We start from the raw sequence: 23,152 nt of genomic DNA, 5'->3' as shown, positions 1-23,152 counted from the left end.
TAAGTACGATATTACATTTCTCCAAATATTCCTTTAATTATGTTAGTCATTTGTATACATTTTTTGTTCTGAATTTTTTTAATACATTCAAAATAATTCTTGAAATCGATTTGAAAAACAGGAAAGAAAGGTTCTTAAATTTAACTTGGTCAAACCTGTAGATACCAAGGTCACTATGTCTCAAATTTCTATTCCAACCTGCAACACCTGACTCCAGACAGACTGTCAGTCTTACGGAAATCATACGAGACTCAGTTGAAATCAATAATAGACAGTTATACATGGGAGGAAATTTTACTCTTACCTTTGAAAATATCCATATACAACAGACTCAGAGAAATGCAATATAATATTCTACAAAATGTCAATATATCTCCATATATGTATAGTAAATATAAAGCAGGGGCCTCTCCAAACTGTCAGAAATGTAAGAGTATTTTAGGTGTCCTTAGTGTCCTGAGGTCCAGACTGTCTCTAAAACTTTGAGTCCTTGTTCAAGGACACCCCAAGGACACCCCATCATTGAGATCCTGTGTCTGGCTGTAACCATGGAAACAATTAAAAAGGAACCGTTGGTACCTCCACCCTTTGATTTTAATTTTGTGTCAGAATAAAATACTTCTAATCATCGGTCTCGGCTGGTCGGGAAATTCATAGTTCCTTTGTTTATATCAGAGGTGTCAAGTAACAAAGTACAAATACCTTTACCTTACTTAAGTAGAAATTTTGGTTATCTATACTTCACTGGAGTAATTATTTTTCAGACGACTTTTTACTTTTACTCCTTACATTTTCACACAATTATCTGTACTTTTTACTCCTTACATTTTAAAAACAGCCTCGTTACTCTATTTCATTTGGGCCTTTAATAAAAACTATCCAGTTAAATTGCTCCATCCGGATAGAGTGAATTTGGTTGTGGTTGTTTCAGATGTTCTTGTCCAGTTTTGTTCTTACATCCGTTCCCTCAGATTCCTGCAACTAAACTTGGATGTACATTTTGATTTTTTTTTTTGATTGAAATTCTTTATTCAGTCACTTCACCAAACAAACATTGAACACAAACATTATCAAAATAAAATAGTGACTGAAAAGGCACAGGCAGAAGCATAGTGCTTATATTAATGCCTGTCCTACATACCAACATACAATAACAAAGCTAATCCAGAAAAAACAGAAAGGAGGACCAATAAGGTTTATATATATCCTTCATACATATCCTTTTATATGCCTTACATTCCAATAAAGGTTAGGATAAATGATAACATGCCTCTGAAGTTTGACTTTTTGCACCATTACAATACTTATAGGCAACTAGTCATCATATCTGCTGCTCTCTGAAACACATGTTAATGCTCAATAGTACACATATATGCTTCTTTAATATATTTATATTAACACATGTTAATGCTCAATAGTACACATATATGCTTCTTTAATATATTTGCATTATACTAAGATGCATCATTTTCAATGGCTTTTTCCCCTTACATTACTTTTACTTTTTTTAAAGTAGTATTTTTAAACTCTAGTATCTATACTTCTACCTGAGTAATGCATGTGAATACTGAAGACACCTCTGGTTTATATAAAATAAAAGTGGTTTTGCTGCGTTCTGTTATTTCATTAACTTGTGGTCCCTGAGCGAGCCCCCTCCCATCTCTCTCCTCCTCCCGAGCCGCAGCCCCATGGGAAGCTCCTCCTCCTCCAGGCTGACGATGCCGAGGGTGACGGGGCACCCTGGGGTGCCGCCCCACTGGGCGTGCCAGTCGTGACTCTGGTGAACCAGCAGTAGCAGATCAGATCAGAGCCGGGCCGGGAGGCGGGGAGGATGACCGGGCCCTCTGCAGCTGGAGCCCCTCGTCTCTCCAGGCTGCAGAAACACCCGTCTCATTATCATCACAGCCTACACAAGCCCAACAACGGGGCTTACAAGCATTAACAGATGGAAGAGCAGAACATTTTAGTTTACTTTAGTTTATTGGTCCTTTCAATTCCCACAAACCCAAAGTACAAGTGTAATTTGTCGTGTTATACAAAAATATATATATCATTTTTGGTATATATATATATATATATATATATATATATATATATATATATATATATATATATATATATACAATTTTACACAATTTTAGCTAAAGACCAAGAACCAAAAGGTGTAGACTGAAGCCTAAGCTTATGACGCTGACCCTTTTCACAAAAAAATTTTAGTTTTTATAAACTAGTGCAATGACATTAATAAATATCATTCCATACATTCCATATATATATATATATATATATATATATATATATATATATATATATATATATACATATACATATACATATACATATATATGTATACATACACACATACACACACACATATACACATACATACACATGTCCACAGGTACATGCCTATGTGTATTATCCCTTTGTTTTATATTTATTAATCATTTTGTATTTATAGGTGCTTATTTATTACATAGCCTATTAGAGATTGTTAAAGATAATTCTCAAATTTGTTAAAATAATAATACACATTTTCGGAATAATGATGTTTACTTGCAGCAGGGCAACAGATAATTTAATGTCCGCTCCGCTCCATGACTCAGGTGTGAAGAGGTGAAATATTTAAGATTTCATTTCTACAAAGGGTAATTTGAATTTTGAAACTTGTTTTGTTGACCTTTTTTTAATAAATTCTATTTCAAGGACTTGTGTTAAGGAGGCTGACACCACCTCCACCTTTAAAACCAAACTTAAAACCTTTCTGTTTAGTAAGGCTTGTGTTAGTAAACCTCTAATTGGTGTAAACTCTAGTGTTAGAGTCAGTAGTCATAGTTGCAGCTATAGAACAAGACTATAATAGTTAGTCTCAAATATAGCTTGGTGGTAGATATGCTGCTATAGGCTTATGCTGCAGGGGGGACCGACATGATCCACTGGGCGGTGCCTCTCACCCTTCTTCTCTTCTCTTCTTCCCTTCTTCTCTTCTCCTTTTCATTTTTATTTATTATAAATATCTCATAGCTATCATTTTTGTCCATCGTTCCTGTAGTTTCTTGTGCCGTCCCCCCTTTTTTCTCTTTTGTGCATGTTTGCAGGCCGGAGCTTCAGGAGTTGCGTGCTGGCCTGCGGTCATCCCGTTGCTGCTCCCACCTGCCTGCGTGGATGTCTGCTGTGTGCTGCTGACGTTTTTTCTTGCCACTGTTTGCAGCAATATTTGTTTGAAACAAACAGACCTCCCCTCCTGGAACCACAGCTTCCCTGTCAAACCTCAGAGCATCATCTTCCACCTCCGTCACGGATCTTGCTGCTGCTCCATCGTTGTCTCCTTCCACATCAGGAGATGCCGCGGAGTTGAAGATGATCATACATCTGCTTCAGCAAACCCATAGTCACTAGATATAAACAATCTTGATGTATTTAGAAGTTAATAGTAAGAGTTTTTATTTTTATATTTGTATGTGTTAATAAATTAATACATATTATTATTATTATAAACGATCAGTTGTTTCCTTTCAGAGCGAATGTAAATGTGAAATTTATTCTCCCAGTACTTGCATGGGTTTTCTCCCAGAGTCAAAATAAATTCAGAGGGAGGACAGTCCAGTAGATGAACTGGCAGCAGGTACAGATCAACAGCAAATAACTGTTTCAACAATGACACCTAACCAGTTAAACATATACCGAATACAAATATTTATTGTTTTAAATAGTTATCTTATTTTTAATAATAAAAAGTTCAAATTCTCCAATTGCAGCTTCTTGCATATACAGGACTGTCTCAGAAAATTAGAATATTGTGATTTTCTTTAATGCAATTACAAAAACAAAAATGTCATACATTCTGGATTCATTACAAATCAACTGAAATATTGCAAGCCTTTTATTATTTTAATATTGCTGATCATGGCTTACAGCTTAAGAAAACTCAAATATCCTATCTCAAAAAATATTTCAGTTGATTTGTAATGAATCCAGAATGTTTGACATTTTTGTTTTTTTAATTGCATTACAGAAAATAAAGAACTTTATGACAATATTCAAATTTTCTGAGACAGTCCTGTAAATATTTTCTGGTTTCTCTAGTCTATGACAGTAAATGGAATATATTGGGATTGTAGACTGTTGGTTTGTACAAAATAAGACATTTGAGGACGTCTTCTTGGGTTTTGGGGAACAGTCATCAACAATATTCACTATTTTTCACCATTTTATAGACCAAAATCTAATTTACTTTTTGTATCAGTAGCAGCTAAATATAAGCAGCTATTTACTATAGTAATCTGATGTTGAAATCATTTACAGACAAAAAATATTTGAACCTTTTGATGAGTAAGGGAGAGAAAAGCACTGGACTGGGGGCTTATAGTTTTGTGTTGATGGCATTTAAATCTACATTTGACAGAATAATGATCTTTTGGTGATAACTTACCCATATGTGTGTGCAGAACCTGCTGAAGTGTGAGTATATGTGTGCAGGGTACAAGTAGGGGTGGCCTGAGTGAGCGTACGACTCTCCCGGACTGATGTTTTGTCCCAGTCCGGCCCTGGTTACACAACACGTTGTTGAAGCACAGAAAAGATTTTCTCTTACCGTTTTTTTTTTTGCTTCTCTTTTATGTTTTTGTGACTGTCTTTGTTGCTTTAAGTGTCAAATGTGTTTTTCCCCCTCATCTCCTTAGTTCTTTTACATCAGAAATATTTCACATCTTACAGGACTGTCTCAGAAAATTAGAATATTGTGATAAAGTTCTTTTATTTTCTGTAATGCAATTAAAAAAACTAAAAAGTCATACATTCTGGATTCATTACAAATCAACTGAAATATTGCAAGCCTTTTATTATTTTAATATTGCTGATTATGGCTTACAGTTTAAGATTAAGATTCCCAGAATATTCTAATTTTTTGAGATAGGATATTTGAGTTTTCTTAAGCTGTAAGCCATGATCAGCAATATTAAAATAATAAAAGGCTTGCAATATTTCAGTTTTGTAATGAATCCAGAATGTATGACATTTTTGTTTTTGTAATTGCATTACAGAAAATCACAATATTCTAATTTTCTGAGACAGTCCTGTATTTGGGTTGTTTCATGTCAGTTTGATTTCTGCTATTTTCTCTATTAACTGCTGCGTGTGACTTAAAGGTTAATTCGTATCATCCAGCAGCCTGTGATTCTTCTCCATAAGTACTTTTACTTCTGTCACCTGAATAGCTAACCTTTCTCTGTACTAGTACTTTAATATTCGGGTCTTGGTGATCTGCCGAAGAACCTGATTTAAACCTGAACCAAAAGCTGCTGGGACACATTTAAAACATCTCCAACACAACAAACCTGCAAGAGGAGGAATTTATTTGATCTGTGACGGTAAAAATGAATCCAATCAGACACATACATGTGGTAAACATCATTTTGATCAGTTCAACACCAGTAAAGTTCTTAGAAAACTGTGTTTGCAGCTTCTTTTCCACTGAAGTAATAAAACATGTCTTTTATGTGACATGAAGGCACGAGAGTCCCAGCTGAGCCCTCCACTTCTTCTCCTACGGCCCTTTCCTCCAAACCTCCTCTCCAGAGATGTACGTGGCTCTGACATTGAGCTGGTCATCCAGCAGAACCAGGTCTGGGAAACAGGAAACAAACGGTCAAACATTAACTCGGAGGGTGAAGTTTTAAAAGTGCAAAACAAGAATCGAAAGAGTGGCTTAAATTTCATCAACCGTGACAGTGATTGGTGGAGTTGATAAGACAATTTTAACCCGGAGGTGTTAGTTAACATGTTAGTTAACATGTTAGTTAACTGTTAGTTAACATGTTAGTTAACTGTTAGTTAACATGTTTGTTAACATGTTTGTTAACATGTTAGTTAACTGTTAGTTAACTGTTTGTTAACATGTTAGTTAACATGTTAGTTAACATGTTAGTTAACATGTTAGTTAACATGTTAGTTAACATGTTAGTTAACTGTTAGTTAACTGTTTGTTAACTGTTTAACTGTTTGTTAACATGTTAGTTAACTGTTAGTTAACTGTTTGTTAACTGTTAGTTAACTGTTTGTTAACATGTTAGTTAACTGTTTGTTAACATGTTAGTTAACTGTTAGTTAACTGTTTGTTAACATGTTAGTTAACTGTTAGTTAACTGTTAGTTAACATGTTAGTTAACTGTTTGTTAACATGTTAGTTAACTGTTTGTTAACATGTTAGTTAACTGTTAGTTAACTGTTAGTTAACATGTTAGTTAACTGTTTGTTAACATGTTAGTTAACTGTTTGTTAACATGTTAGTTAACTGTTAGTTAACTGTTTGTTAACATGTTAGTTAACTGTTAGTTAACTGTTAGTTAACTGTTAGTTAACTGTTTGTTAACATGTTAGTTAACTGTTTGTTAACATGTTAGTTAACTGTTAGTTAACTGTTAGTTAATTGTTAGTTAACTGTTAGTTAACATGTTAGTTAACTGTTTGTTAACATGTTAGTTAACTGTTTGTTAACATGTTAGTTAACTGTTAGTTAACTGTTAGTTAACTGTTAGTTAACATGTTAGTTAACATGTTAGTTAACTGTTAGTTAACTGTTAGTTAACTGTTTGTTAACATGTTAGTTAACTGTTAGTTAACTGTTAGTTAACTGTTTGTTAACATGTTAGTTAACTGTTTGTTAACATGTTAGTTAACTGTTAGTTAACTGTTTGTTAACATGTTAGTTAACTGTTAGTTAACTGTTAGTTAACTGTTAGTTAACATGTTAGTTAACTGTTAGTTAACATGTTAGTTAACTGTTTAACATGTTAGTTAACATGTTAGTTAACATGTTAGTTAACATGTTAGTTAACATGTTAGTTAACTTGTTAGTTAACTGTTAGTTAACTGTTAGTTAACTGTTAGTTAACATGTTAGTTAACTGTTAGTTAACATGTTAGTTAACTGTTAGTTAACATGTTAGTTAACTGTTTGTTAACATGTTAGTTAACTGTTTGTTAACTTGTTAGTTAACTGTTAGTTAACTGTTAGTTAACTGTTAGTTAACATGTTAGTTAACTGTTAGTTAACATGTTAGTTAACTGTTTAACATGTTAGTTAACATGTTAGTTAACATGTTAGTTAACATGTTAGTTAACATGTTAGTTAACTTGTTAGTTAACTTGTTAGTTAACTGTTAGTTAACTGTTAGTTAACTGTTAGTTAACATGTTAGTTAACTGTTAGTTAACATGTTAGTTAACTGTTTGTTAACATGTTAGTTAACTGTTAGTTAACATGTTAGTTAACATGTTAGTTAACTGTTTGTTAACTGTTTGTTAACATGTTAGTTAACATGTTAGTTAACTGTTTGTTAACTGTTTGTTAACTGTTTGTTAACTGTTAGTTAACTGTTAGTTAACATGTTAGTTAACTGTTATTTAACTGTTAGTTAACATGTTAGTTAACTGTTAGTTAACTGTTAGTTAACTGTTAGTTAACTGTTAGTTAACTGTTTGTTAACATGTTAGTTAACATGTTAGTTAACTGTTAGTTAACTGTTTGTTAACATGTTAGTTAACTGTTTGTTAACATGTTAGTTAACATGTTAGTTAACTGTTTGTTAACATGTTAGTTAACTGTTTGTTAACATGTTAATTAACTGTTAGTTAACATGTTAGTTAACATGTTAGTTAACTGTTAGTTAACTGTTAGTTAACTGTTAGTTAACTGTTAGTTAACTGTTAGTTAACTGTTTGTTAACATGTTAGTTAACATGTTAGTTAACTGTTAGTTAACATGTTAGTTAACTGTTAGTTAACTGTTTGTTAACATGTTAGTTAACTGTTTGTTAACATGTTAGTTAACATGTTAGTTAACTGTTTGTTAACATGTTAGTTAACATGTTAGTTAACATGTTAGTTAACTGTTTGTTAACATGTTAGTTAACATGTTAGTTAACTGTTTGTTAACATGTTAGTTAACTGTTTGTTAACATGTTAATTAACTGTTAGTTAACATGTTAGTTAACTGTTTGTTAACATGTTAGTTAACTGTCAGTTAACTGTTAGTTAACTGTTAGTTAACTGTCAGTTCCTTAAACTTTAACCGTCATCACGTCATCACAAGCTCCTGCCTTGAAAAGTTCCTGATGACAGTTCTTAAGACGGTTCTTAAGAAAATATTGAGGAATTGCACTTAAGAACTTTCTTATGAACTTCTTAATTTTAGATCTTAAGACATTTCTTAAGATCGTTCTTAAGAACATATTTGTGAATCAAGCCCCAGGTCTGGATCCAGACTTCTTTGATAACCAGATGTTTCTCTGTGGTTGTTTTGCTACATTTATTCGTAACATCAGTATCCTGATCAATGTAAACTGGGTCATTTCAACTAAACAGCAGATGGAGACTAATGTTGCTCATTTTAGCTGTTTTTATTTCATTAAAGATCCTTCCTGTGGTCCTCTAAACTTATGAAACAGACAAAATAACTAAAAACAAGTCACTGCCTTATCCATGTTCCCTAACTGATGCCTCTGAATACCGTCAGCTTCCTCGTTTCGGTCTTACTGACGTCAACGTTGACACCCCTGCATCACCGTCTCCTCATAAATAAAAGCTTGATTATGCAAATATCAGTTCATTTTACTAACTGCAAATGTTCTCCTGCCCTTTTTTTTATAATTGACTGGACTTTTTATTTAAGTTGTCAAAAAAACCTCAAGTGACCAGTTTCTAACTTCCGTACTGAAGCCAACAAGGAAGTATGAAAGCTTGCAGTTCCTCTACGGACCACTAGGGTCATGAGTGGAAACGCTTCCACATACGTCTACGAGGAGATGTTCTACTGCTATAGTACTATACTATACTATACTATACTATACTATACTATACTATACTATACTATACTATACTATACTCAGTACTGGAGTTGAGGGGGGATGGAGGGGGTGGCATCCCCCCCTGAAATAAAAACGGTCCAAATCATCCCCCCCTGAAATAAAAACGGTCCAAATCATCCCCCCTGTAAAACTGCCATCCCTCCTTTCCATCCCTTATGTCATTTCATCAATTAATTTTACTGCTATTTCAACATTTAGAGTCACCAGAAAAATAACTGATTTGACAATTTTCACCTGTTTCAAGTAAATTTTCACTTGAAATAAGTAGAAAGATCTGCCAGTGGAACAAGATTTATCTTCTTATTACAAGCAAAAAAATCTTGTTCCACTGGCAGATTTTTCTACTTATTTCAAGTGAAAATCTACTTGAAACAGGTGAAAATTGTTGTTTTTTCCAGTGATGAGTCTTGTTTTAAGTGTAATGACATTTTTTTACTAAAATGAGACATTTTAACTAGAAATAGGACAAATATTCTTATTTTGAGTTTTTGCAGTGATCCATGTTACTTATCCTGTGAAGGACAGAGTCATATTGATAAGTTCAGAAAAGTGTTTTTTATTGTTGTGTTTTGATGTATTTGATGTAAGCCCAGCGGATATTTAAAGCTTACAGAAGGCTGCATTTAACTGCTGCTATGTCATTCCTGCAGTATTTCTGCAGCTGTTTTGGTCCCTGCTATTATTTGTAATATATTATATTATTTGTAATCAGCACAAATTATCTGTCCCCATATGATAAAATCCACCATCCCCCCTGATTTTCTTTTACAACTCGAGTACTGTTTGTGATGCTCAAAAAAGGGGTATTTATCGGGACACACAAGCTCCTTTGTCACCAACGAACTACATGCACACTTATATTGTATAACTTGCATGAGATCAGTAAAACAAGACCAACAAAAACTGCAATCATACGAAGCCAAATTGAAACGATCAAAAAACCGTGTGCTGGGCCGCTCGGTTGTGCAGCGGGTTAAGCAGCGGCTCATATACTGAGGCTACAGTCCTCCTGCAGCAGTCGCAGGTTCGAATCCCGGCCTGCACACCTTTGCTGCGTGTCGTCCCCTTTCCATCTCTCTCTACCCCTTTCCAGTCTGCATCTTCAATAAAGGGCCACTAGAGCCCAAAAAATCTTAAAAAAAAAAAAAAAAACATGTGCTCACCAGCAACCAGCACACCTGCCCGTGATCAGCCTCACCTTTATAAAACCTATTCCCTGGCTCCATACACCACCTACAGTGCAATACATGGCTCTACAATTCAAACACCCCTGTGATTAATGGGAAACACATCACAATATAAATGGGCTCTAACAGAGGGTTTATGGACAGATGCACCAAACAATGTTCATCATTTGCATTCAATTTTGTTACTTTAAGACCTTCAGATGTCGAAATGAGTGACAAACCCAAAGCACTGATTAAATCTCGTCGCGTCAGAGAAAGTGTTTAAAACTCAATCTAGTGAAGTTGAGAAGTTTTCACGCACCACGTGACCACTTGCAGGAACTGAATGAACAAACCGTCCACTGAGCTTCGGCTGCACAGGACAATCGTCTCCCTTCAACACGGAGTTTGTCGCCCTGCAATCTACTAAAAATGTTGTTGGAAAACCAATAAATACCAGCGTTATTTGTGGGGGTTTATGATGAGCAGAATCTGATAATTGTGAATATGTTGCACTCAGACTTTAGTACATTTGTTCATCCTGGAGAGTCGCCAGGGAGCTTTGCTGCAGGTTTTTATTGCGAGTAGCAGAAGAAGATCCTCCTGTATTATCAGTGGGTGGAGACGTGTGTGTTAAGGTTTGGTGTGTGCATAATTGTGACGTGTCACTAGATCCACCTCCAAACCTGCACAGCGACTTCCTGGCATCGGTCTGCAGCAGATGGATTTATTTAAACTTATAAAATAAATGTATCGATTTATTTGTTGTCACTGAATGTTCTTTTTTAATTATTATTAATATGTATAGCACTTTGGTCAGTGATATCCCTGTTTAAATATAAATAAATGTTACTTTCTTACTACCAGGTCCACGTCTGCGTCACCAGTGTTTAATGATCCACACTAGTTTGTTTGTTACAAACATCACAGAGACACTTTTATGCTCTTAAGGAGACCTAACGTCTCTTTATTGTTGCTCACAAACAAGGATCACACAACAACACTTTTAAGGATTATTATTCATAGTATTAACAATCCAATTACGTATGTGTCCATTACAGACGATGGGTCCAACATTCTCTACTTTGCCTTGTCCAACCGGTATCTTTCCACTATGAACAGCAAACAGAGCGTTATTGTAAATATATCCAGCACCAGAATCCCCCTAGAACGAGAGACGGAGAGAGAAAACAGCGTGTCAGGTCAGCAACAGTCATTACAAACCACTGACCAACGTCTGATGGGGTCAAAGACAGTCTGGTACTTACCTTACAGGTGTCGCAGCCATCAGGACTCCAGAGCAAGACATTGGTTTTCCTAATAGTGCCCCGTCCATTCACCTTGATGTCGGCACACATGGAAACATCTTTCCCTGAATGAATAAAAAACAAAGATTCGTTTGACAATTCAAATTTTTGTTACCCAGTTTTTTCATGTGTATGTTTTAACGCAGTAGAAACAACCATCATCTAATAAAGACTCTATGGTTGTGTGATGATGACAGAACCTTTAATTTCAGTGGTTCCTTGTTTCTTTTTAGTCATTACAAACACAATAACTCATTTAAGACACAAGTTTATATAAAGTAAAATGATCACACATTTAAAAATCATATAATATAAAAAGGTTGTCATTTCTAGACTTAAGTGTCTCCTTTTTATCATTTATTTGCAAAAAACTTTATATATATCAAACAGCAAGATCAACATTTCTACTAGAGATTCATCCAGTAAAAAGGGGTTTAAAGGCAGTAAATGTTGGTGCTTCATGCAGTTAGAGTTGGATAATGAGCTTTGTTCATTTAGTGTAAATCAAGTCTGTAATGTCTCACAAGTTTTGTCCTCCTCCTTCGTGTGCCGAGCAGGAACGACCATCGGTACAGTGTTTGTGGGGCTTATTTGGTTCATGACTTGGCTGCAGACAGCTTCAGGCACCAAGGGCATACCAGCCATGCCGGTGTTCACTTTGATCAGCATGACGTCAGCAGTCTTGTGTGGAAAAGTTTCCTTCGAGGTGATTTCTAGAGTTGAGGTGACGTCCTTAACGTTGAACTTTCTGAAGTACCTGAACAACCAGCCGAGCCTGAGAGATGAGCAAGAACACACTCATCATGAGTTAAATCTGAACCAGAATTAAAGTTTATCATCAGTTTACCAGACTGATCATGATCTAAACACCAACCAGGTTCACCCACAGAGGACACACACACCCTCACCTGCTGCTGCTGCACTGGAGTGAGAAAAGCTCACGGTGGAGGAAAGTTCATGAGTGTTCATAAGAGTCCAACAATGTTCATTTCAAACTACAGTTTGGGAAACTTACCCTCCATCATTCTTGCAGTGTTTTGCAGTGAGAATCCAGTTCCCGTTGCCAATGACGGTACCAGAACAGCTGAAATTACTGCGAATTACTTGGTTTGAGATCCTCAGGAAAACAAAATGTTCGGTTTCATCAGCGGTGCATGGCCTTCCATTATCGACTCTCTTCTGGATGTCTCCAAGAGACACACCTGTGGATTAACACACACACACACACACACACACACACACACACACACACACACACACACACACACACACACACACACACACACACACACACACACACACACACACACAGGTCAGGAACATTGGTGTTTCCAGCTGAGAACGTCTCAAAGAACTGCAGCAGCTGATGAGGAGCCATGAACTCACCTGCCATCAGGAAGAGAGCGAGGACCACACAAGTCTTCATCATGCTGCTGAGACGGTTTTCCTCCAGGAGAAGATGCTCTGGTCAGAACAGAGGGCTGTTTTAAAGTCTTCATATCTCTGTGATCGGCCAATCATCTGCTGACACACTCGTCTCAGGGCTCCATACGGTCAACGCCTCCACATCCCTCCCTGATGACACCATGGATGCTGCTGGAATCCACCGTTGGATGGAGTTCAGATAAATAACCAAATGAAGACAGAAGAACTCAGTGTCTTCTGGGTCTCAGACAAGCTCTGATACCAACAGTTTGCATAAAACTAACATTAACGCTATGGCGTAGCCACAGGTGTGCCGGTGCCACCCACATTGACAGCTGGCACACCCAAAAATGTCATGCTTTTTTTTTTTTTTTTTTTGTTATAGTCTTATTAACATGTTGTATTCTAAATCTAGGCTATTAGTAAGTAATTATGATGTTCAAAGTAATTCAAAATAAAAGATCTTATTTTCGCATGTAAAAACGTCCGTCAGGCGATGTGTCGCGGGACCTGCAACCTGCTGACCTGACCGTGACCCCTCCCAGCGAGCACCAGTTCTGCTGCTGAATAACAGCCATGATCCATCAACATGCAGGAACACGACTCCTCCGGCACAGGCTAGTGAGGCTACACACACGTGCACGATGCAGCTAACGCTACCAGACGACCCCAACACGGCTCCTCGGGGATCACAGACCTTTCCACAGTGGACGAGCCTGCATGCAGCCCAAACGGCAAGCTTTCCCAGCCACGCAAGTTCTCAGTGGAAAGAGGAGGACTTTTTCTGCTAAATGGTATGCCCGATACAGTTGGTTAGAGTACAGCATTAAACTGGATGCGGTTTTTTGCCAGTCCTGTCGCCACTTTGGCACAGACGTCAAGGAGGACGGATTCCTAAAAAACAGGAATGAGAGACTGGGGGATCTAGGTCACTTTTGTGCAAAGCATGAAGCAAGTAATGCTCATGCTTCTGCTGTGGCCCGACACAAAGGTTACATTCAGATAAAATGAGTTGGAAACTGTGACCTCATACATCATGTTACGAAAGACAAACAAGAGCGTTTCATTGACTCTATTGAAAGAAACGCGTGAAAGTTGTCATTGATATATTGCTGTTTTGTGCAAAACAAGGCATTGCACTGCGAGGTCACAAGGAGGACGCAGAAAGCCTGAACAGAGGACATTTTCTAGGGTTTTCAAATTGATTTGTGACTATGACCCTAATATAAAAAAAACACTTTGATGAGCTTCCAAATAACGCAAAAATGATGAGGCGTGACATTCATAACGACCTCCTTTTCTTTTTTTTTCTTTTTTTTCTACCTTGTCTGCACACATATTAATGGTTGATACCATGCCGGTACAAACCTAAGGCATATATATGTGCATTATTACTATATTTAATATATATACATATATATACGCATACATATGCATACACATACATACACATACAAACCCAGTGAGTTTTTTTTTTTTGGAGGGGGGGGTGGTGGGCGCGGGGGGTGACATCCACTGCCAATCCAGGAAGCAAGAACACATGGAGACACACGTCGAGCACTGGAAATCTGCAACAAAAACCACAAACGAAACACGAAACCGACACGGAGCCGACCAAAACATGAAGGGCAATCGACCCAAATCTTGAGATCCGATCACAGTCTAAGCTAAGCTACCGCGACTAACCCCACAGAGGGAGAGAAGAACGACCTCCTTGAAACTGCAGCGTTACTACTCCGACGAAAACTCAAAGCGGAGCTCCATGCACAGACTGACACGTACTATGCCATTTTAGCTGATGAATATAAGGACGTCTCAAAGAAAGAGCTCGTTGCTGTCTGCTTAAGGTTTGTGTATAACAGTAACCTGCTAGAGAGAACTGTCAGATTTGTAGCGACAGATGACATGACATCCTCTGGCATCACTAAAAAGATTTTGGAAGTATTAGAACCACTGCGGCTGGATCATGAACTGTGTGTGGGTTTCAGTTTTGACTGAGCAGCAGTTTTGTCCGGTGAGAAAGCCGGGGTGAAGGTGCAGCTCAAAAAAACGTTTCCTCATGCAGTGTATGTGTAAGTCACTCACTGCCACTCCCACCGCTGGAATCTGGTGCTTTCAACAGCTTCAAAAGTGTCTCAAAAGCCATCAGCACAGCGACGATGCTCACAGAGAGACCGAGGAGCCTCTCGTTGCTCATGTTTGAAAAACAGTTTGCAGAGAAACTGGACTCTAATGAAATAATAATAATAATAATAATAATAATAATAATAATAAATATAATATAGAAATAATAAATGCATTCAAGGCCAAGCCTCGCCGTCTTGCCCTTTAAATTGAGAGCTGTGCAGTGGCACTGGTAAACTTTAAACTTTAAACTTTATTTATTTGTATAGCACCAAATCATACAATATAAAATGCAACACATGGTGCTTTACATGCAGAATAAAATAACAATAAAAAACACAATTTAAAACATTCCATACGACCCCACCCCCCACCCCCCACGCGTACACACACACTCACTCACACTCATATACATGTGCACACACTCACACGCCCACACGCACACACACAGTAAGTGGACTGGTGACATGGCTTAGCACTAACGATCCAGGTGAGGAAAACACTACGTGGGTGGCCGTCCACACTGAGAGGCTCCACCGACCACGACCACAGGGAGCATCGCCACAGAGACCCCCCCAACCCGGACACACCGGGGCAGACCCCACACAGAAGGTGGAGTCCCTCCCCCAGCTACCCAGGCCTGAGGGACCCCCATGACGACACCCCCATGGGCGGAGCAGGCACACCTCCCAGTGTGAACGACCCCCCTGAGGAAACACTGGAGCTAAAAACTAAAAGATTAAAAGAAAGTAAGAAATGCCTAAAAGTGTAAAATTTTAGAGAAATCTATATAAAACTTAAGATGAATAATAAATAACATAAAGTAAAAAGTCACTAAAATGGATTAAAGTTTTAGAGATAATAAAAGAGCTAAAGAAGTAGACACAATACATAGCTAAAAAGACTAGGTAAATGAGATCAGATAAAAGCCAAACTAAAAAGGTGTGTCTTGAGCCTCCTTTTAAAAATATCAACATTCTCTGCGGTCCTGAGGTTCTCTGGCAGGCTGTTCCATAAAGAGGGGCCATAATGGCTGAATGCAGCCTCACCGTGGGTTTTGGTCGCGGTTCGGGGAATGGTTAAAAGGCCGGTGCCAGAGGACCTCAGGGTCCGTGAGGGTTGATACAGTAAAAGCAGATCAGATAAATAAGATGGCCCAAAACAGCAATATGGTTGTCTTTTACCCTGCTGCTTTGTTTTGCAATATTAAACCATCAGGCCAACCTGTTACATAACAACCCAGTCTCACAGGAAAACGTGGTACAGGCAACGTTGGTCCACATTGCAAAACGTGGCAATGTTTACGATTTGCCCTCCTAAAACGTGAGATGTGAACGCGTTACGTGGCCCATTCATTTTAATAGGTTTTGTTAGGTTTCGTTTCTGTCACGTGACTTTCAAGTTTTTGGCTGTAGAGGAAAAATAAAATTGCTGCCATTTCTTTGATTCTCGGTCTAAATTGCAATATTTTAAGATAGTTTCGCCATGAAAAGCAGATTTTATCATATTCATAGCAAGAAATATATATTGACATTTCACAATATTTGTGTGTCTGTTTACCTCACGTCGAGACCGGCAACTTTTTTTTTTTTTTTTTTAACTTACTCCTCTTCCGTGGCTCTCTCGCGGTAAAAACTTCTTCTTATAATTACGCGCGGCCCATTCTGACACCATGTGTTGTCTGTCTTAATATATATGTATATAGCAGACGAGGCGTGGAGCTGGTCTCATCAAGACGTTTATTCCCAGACCGTTATAATCAACGACTGGCTGTCATGGCAACAACAACTGACGCTTTGAGCTGGCGCTCTGCTGAAGCTACTGCGCATGTGCTAAGCACCTAGGGCATACTGGGTAATGGAGTTCCTACACAGTAATCCATACAACACAGAAACCAAGTGGCTTATATGCTATTTTAATTACTTTTAATATTAGGTAGTTGTGTGAACTGTTAAGATATTTGTGTAATTTTGTATAACTGTAGATTATATTATTTCAACATAGAACAACATAAAACGGCTTTTAGTGTCCCCAGGGTCACACATTTCTTCTTTGAATTTCAGCACCCCCGTGTTTTTGTGAGACAACCTGGAAATTATTGCTCGCTCCAAAAAAAAGCATGTTGTTTTTTTATTATACCTTTTATTTGACAAGGCAATCACTAAATTAATCAATTTTATGCTGCGTAAATGCAACCTATAAATAATTATCCATACATATACGTTCCTTAGAATATATTGGACACTGGACAATGTAAACCTTTTTTTTTGGTAATGAATTATCTCTGGCTTGACAGCTCGCCAGATCGTTTAGTGTATGTGGTGGTTTTATTTTGGAGGGGTGCAGCGTAAGCAATAATATTAAGACATGTTTTTAAATTAATTGTCATCATTTCACTTATGTTTACAACATGTAGAGTAATTAATTGGGCAGCGAAGCCTCTGTGTTTTTATATAGGTTTGTCGAGTTGTTAATAAAGTAAAAAAAAAAAAACAGACTTAAAAGGCCCAGCCCCCAGCTTGAAAAGCTGCCAGGCACCCTGATCCCACAAAAATCTGTGAAATGCCCACGACCTCTCACCACTATTTTCCGTGGTATATACAGGGAAAATGGTATAATTCCCTGTGAGCACCCCGGATATTGTACCATGCAAAGTCAATGGGATCCGTGGTCGTGATATATACACGGATTATGACATTATTATCATTTATATATTATTCTTTGTTATAGTGGCTAAATTATCAGTTTTTGTCGCGCAAGGTACTGTTTGTTACTGTCAGTTTGTAAAAGCATGTTTTTAACGCTGTAGGCACAGGAGGTTTGTTATGTATTGTTATAGGTTTGCCTACTAGGCCTATTTCGTGTCTATTTTGGCACAGTTCACTAACGCTTTGAGCTAGGAGGCTGAAATTCTAGACTCTGTATCAGGAGGTGACTCTCATCCACTGTGCCGAGTTTCAGATCTGTGTGACCTTCGGAAGTGTCAAAGGTCACCACGTGTGTTGCTTTTCGGGCCTGCAAAGCCTATTTTGTGTCTATTTTTGCAGAGTTCACTAACGCTTTGAGCTAGGAGGCTGAAATTCTATACTCTGTATCAGGAGGTGACTCTCATCCAGTGTGCCGAGGTCCAGACCTGTGCGACCTTCGGAAGTGCCAAAGGTCACCGTGTGTGGTGCGTTTTTCAGGCCTTTTTTGTGTGTTTTTTGAATAATTCACTAACACTTTGAGCTTGGAGGTTGATTTTTGACTATGTTGCAATGCAGAAGGCCCTTTGCTAGGATCTTTTGGTCCCGTGGCTGTACGACTTCCACAGAGCTACTTGGCGTTGCAGAGAGTTCACAGAGCCCAATCAAGGCCCCATATGGAGGCCACAGGTCAAGTTTTACTTGGTTTGGTAAAATGTTGTGGCAACGGCATCCGTTCAAATGTTGGAAAAGGTGACGTTTCAAAGCCCCGCCCATCAAAACGTACAGGTCCGATCTGCACCAAACTAACATCTGTCTGATCAGGGGATGCCCCCAAACAACATATAAAAATTTCAGACCAAACCAAGTAAAACTTGACCTGTGGCCTCCATATGGGGCCTTGATTGGGCTTGCCAATTCTCAACTCTGTGAACCCTCTGCAATGCCAACTAGCTCTGTGGAAGTCGTACAGCCACGGGACCAAAATATCCTAGCAAAAGGCCTTCTGCATTGCAACATAGTCAAAAATCAGCCTCCCAGCTCAAAGCATTAGTGAATTATTCAAAAAACATACAAAAAAGGCCTGAAAAAGGCACCACACACGGTGACCTTTGGCACTTCCGAAGGTCGCACAGGTCTGGACCTCGGCACAGTGGATGAGAGTCACCTCCTGATACAGAGTATAGAATTTCAGCCTCCTAGCTCAAAGCGTTAGTGAACTGTGCCAAAATAGACACGAAATAGGCCTCATAGGCAAACCTATAACAATACATAACAAACCTCCTGTGCCTACAGCGTTAAAAACAAACAGTACCTTGCGCGACAAAAACTCATAATTTAGCCACTATAACAAAGAATAATATATAAATAATAATAATGTCATAATCCGTGTATTTATCACGACAATGGATCCCATTGACTTTGCATGGTACAATATCCGTGGTGCTCACACGGAATTATACCATTTTCCCTGTATATACCACGGAAAACAGTGGTGAGAGGTCGTGGGCATTTCACAGATTTTTGTGGGATCAGGGTGCCTGGCAGCTTTTCAAGCTGGGGGCTGGGCCTTTTAAATCTGTTTTTTTTTTTTTTACTTTATTAACAACTCGACAAACCTTTATAAAAACACAGAGGCTTCACTGCCCAATTAATTACTCTACATGTTGTAAACATAAGTGAAATGATGACAATTAATTTAAAGAAATGTCTTAATATTATTGCTTACGCTGCACCCCTCCAAAATAAAACCACCACATACACTAAACAATCTGGCGAGCTGTCAAGCCAGAGATAATTCATTACCAAAAAAAAAAAGGTTTACATTGTCCAGTGTCCAATATATTCTAAGGAACATATATGTATGGATAATTATTTATAGGTTGCATTTACGCAGCATAAAATTAATTAATTTAGTGATTGCCTTGTCAAATAAAAGGTATAATAAAAAAACAACATGCTTTTTTTTGGAGCGAGCAATAATTTCCAGGTTGTCTCACAAAAACACGGGGGTGCTGAAATTCAAAGAAGAAATGTGTGACCCTGGGGACACTAAAAGCCGTTTTATGTTGTTCTATGTTGAAATAATATAATCTACAGTTATACAAAATTACACAAATATCTTAACAGTTCACACAACTACCTAATATTAAAAGTAATTAAAATAGCATATAAGCCACTTGGTTTCTGTGTTGTATGGATTACTGTGTAGGAACTCCATTACCCAGCATGCCCTAGGTGCTTAGTACATGTGCAGTAGCTTCAGCAGAGCGCCAGCTGAAAGCGTCAGTTGTTGTTGACTGTTGCCATGACAGCCAGAATTAAAGAAATGGCAGCAATTTTATTTTTCCTCCACAGCCGAAATCTTGAATGTCACGTGACAGAAACGAAACCTAACAAAACCTATTAAAATGAATGGGCCACGGAACGCGTTCACATCTCACGTTTTAGGAGGGCAAATCGTAACATTGCCACGTTTTGCAATGTGGACCAACGTAGCCTCTACCACGTTTTCCTGTGAGACTGGGTTGCACATAATCATATGTGATGAATGTTAAGCCAAATAGTCGAGTTCAGCTTATGGTTAAATAGCTTTGTTGATCATGTATAATGTAGCTTTGGCTCTGAGTGCATGAGTGTTATATTTCACCATGTTCGCTTTATTGGGCACAAAATATGTGTGTGTGTGGTTTTATTTTTGTGGTGTTTTTTTTAGGACATGCATAAAGTGTGGTTATTATATTACTTATTATTTTATTATACTGTATATATTATTATACTTATTACCTATTATTGATTTTATTTGAGAGTACGTCATATGTATGGAGGATTTTTTGTGCCAAAATTAAATAAATAAATACATCATTAATTAATTAAATTGGGAATGAAATATATCATTAATTAATTAAATGTGTCATTAATTAATTAAAATTAGAATGAAATGTGTCATTAATTAATTAAAATACAATTCATTTTAAGTAAAAATATATATTTATTGTTTCAGCATTTAATTAATTAATGACACATTTAATTAATGATTTCGTGTTGCGTGTGAATCATGAAATGTAAAACTGCATTTAATTAATTAATGACACATTTAATTAATGATTTCGTGTTGCTGAATCATGAAATGTAAATGTAAAACTGTCAGTTTCACTCGTCAAACTCAGTGGGCGGATTCCAAACACCTGATTGGTTCCCCTGCACATCAAGTCAAGGCAAATCGAATCCACATAATGGATTGTTGCAGGGCTTCGGGACACATTCCGATAAACTAGGGCCACGTTCAGACTGCAGGCAAATCTGATTCATATCTGATTCCTTCTCATATCCGATTTTCAGGGCTGACTGTCCACACTGTTTTTAGCAAGTGTCTCTGTTCAGACTGGGCCACATCATTGACTGACCTGACGTCGGAGCGGAGGCGTCACCCAGTATTGTGTGAAGTCATGTATTTCTTTTATATATATAAAAAAAAATCCCAAAATATCTGTACCGTTTCTGATTGGGTCGGCACTGCGCATCATTTTTAGACATAAAAATGAACGCATACCGCAAAAGTTGTGTCTCGGCGGAGGGACCCGGCGTCCCAGCAAAATGAGAAACAGAGAAAGGTGTTCAGAACAAAACCACCAGCAAACTAACAAACCAACCAACAAAGCTCAGAGTTAACAAAACGAACCAGAAATATTACAACTATAATAATATATAATAACTATATATATATATATATATATATATATATATATATATATATATATATATATATAATATATATAATAACTATAATACAACTCTATTAAAATAGAAAATAGAAAACATGTTATTATTGCAGGTTTAACGAGGTTTTGAGCATATGGGTATTATATTTCCATCATTAGGGAGAACCCCTATGACAGAATCATCACTGTCTAATGTTCTATCTAATGACAGAATTATCACTGTTTCAGCAGGTCTCTTAGGTTTATAATTCAGATTAATTTTCGTTTACATATAACATTGTTTGTAGTTATTTTAATGCAATTTAAAGCTTATTTCTACAAATAAAATCAGCACTGTAGGCAGCGATCTTGGACCAGCGGCCACTCTGATTGGTCCAGCACGCTCACGTGACAATGTCGAAGCACTTTGTGTCAACTCCGCCTCTGGAAATAGTTCCACTTTTAAAACGTCGTTTGTGAAGCCAGTTTCCCGAGATCGGACTTCGACGACTAGATAAATGCTTGGCATCAATAGCTGTATATGTTGAAGTGAATGGCATGAGATAAAAAGTCGTGCGCACGAGATAGCAATAATAATTTCCATGTCACCTCCAGGGCTCCGTACAGACCAAAGCAGTGGATTCCACTAGATTTGCGTTAGCTCCGCCCACCGAGTTTGACGAGTGAAACTGACAGTTTTACATTTACATTTCATGATTCAGCAACACGAAATCATTAATTAAATGTGTCATTAATTAATTAAATGCAGTTTTACATTTCATGATTCACACGCAACACGAAATCATTAATTAAATGTGTCATTAATTAATTAAATGCTGAAACAATAAATATATATTTTTACTTAAAATGAATTGTATTTTAATTAATTAATGACATATTTCATTCTAATTTTAATTAATTAATGACACATTTAATTAATTAATGATATATTTCATTCCCAATTTAATTAATTAATGATGTATTTATTTATTTAATTTTGGCACAAAAAATCCTCCATACATATGTACTGTCAAACATGGATATGTTTTTATTACTGGTGACAGCACACACAACGTGTGGATATGTTTTGTACTGTTAATAATGTTGGATAAACATGCTTTTGAATGTTTGTGGAGGTGTAACGTCCAGTTTTATTGAAAATAAATTTGACACACCCAGTCTTTGCTCGTGCACACTCTATGTCTCATTTCTGGCTACACCACTGGTTTAACAGGGCCTTTCCTTGTCAAATCTACCTGGAACCCCCACTGGTGGAAACGGGAAACGCGCCTATGGGGTAATATTATTACACAGCATGCCAATAATTTCCATTGCTTTGCTGATGTAAAGAGTCCAGTTCAGTCTCAGGTGTGAGGTGTTGCAGAGTCACCTCAACCAAAGTTGATGCAAATGTTTTAACAGGCAAAGTATCTTTATCAGTATATATCTCTCCCTTTATCTCTCTCTGTGTCACACACACACACACACACACACACACACACACACACACACACACACACACACACACACACACACACACACACACACACACACACACACACACACACACACACACACACACACACACACACACACACACACACACACACACACACACACACACACACACACACACACACACACACACACACACACACACACACACACACACACACACACACACGTCTGATATCCAGGAGTTGATGCAAATGTTCCTCAAGCCTTCTCTGCTGCAGATCTGTAGGAATTCTCATTCTTCACACCCAGCGCTTCTCTGGATATTTCAACAAAAATCTATTTAAATCTACATTTATTTTATTTGGTTCTTGGATTCATTTAAACTTCGTTTAAACATTTATTTTTATAAACAACACTGAAGC

At 37.4% G+C, this 23,152-nt stretch overlaps 2 protein-coding genes across 3 annotated transcripts in view; both read right to left on the bottom strand.

The window, feature by feature from the left end:
* Nucleotides 1-5,354: 5,354 nt before the first annotated feature.
* The window catches only part of LOC133422385 (N-acetylglucosamine-6-phosphate deacetylase-like), a 57,146-nt gene continuing 39,348 nt past the window's right edge, over nucleotides 5,355-23,152 (bottom strand). For both annotated transcript variants that reach the window (XM_061712360.1, XM_061712361.1), the window contains exon 12: nucleotides 5,355-5,625. In XM_061712360.1, coding sequence (XP_061568344.1) covers nucleotides 5,607-5,625 — 19 coding nt within the window. In that variant the 3' untranslated portion in view covers nucleotides 5,355-5,606. The remainder of the gene's footprint in view (nucleotides 5,626-23,152) is intronic.
* On the bottom strand, nucleotides 10,981-12,780 carry LOC133422400 (glandular kallikrein-like). The gene is made up of 5 exons (XM_061712375.1): nucleotides 12,725-12,780; nucleotides 12,354-12,540; nucleotides 11,863-12,113; nucleotides 11,300-11,403; nucleotides 10,981-11,196 (listed from the first exon to the last, which is right to left on the bottom strand). Exons 1-5 carry the CDS (start codon nucleotides 12,765-12,767, stop codon nucleotides 11,038-11,040), a joined length of 744 nt encoding a protein of 247 aa, XP_061568359.1. The 5' UTR covers nucleotides 12,768-12,780; the 3' UTR covers nucleotides 10,981-11,037.

This window comes from Cololabis saira, chromosome 21 (assembly GCF_033807715.1).
Source record: "Cololabis saira isolate AMF1-May2022 chromosome 21, fColSai1.1, whole genome shotgun sequence".
Classification (NCBI taxonomy): Eukaryota; Metazoa; Chordata; class Actinopteri; order Beloniformes; family Belonidae; genus Cololabis; species Cololabis saira.
This window is presented reverse-complemented; position numbering and strand designations above follow the sequence as displayed.

Excerpts from the sequence above, each read along its gene's own strand:
- LOC133422400 (XM_061712375.1), bottom strand. The coding sequence starts at position 12,767 with ATGATGAAGACTTGTGTGGTCCTCGCTCTCTTCCTGATGGCAG. Across the intron at positions 12,541-12,724 it reads CGCTCTCTTCCTGATGGCAG|GTGTGTCTCTTGGAGACATC; the intron begins GTGAGTTCATGG and ends GTTAATCCACAG. Across the intron at positions 11,404-11,862 it reads GAAGGAGGAGGACAAAACTT|GGAAAGATGTTTCCATGTGT; the intron begins GTGAGACATTAC and ends TTATTCATTCAG.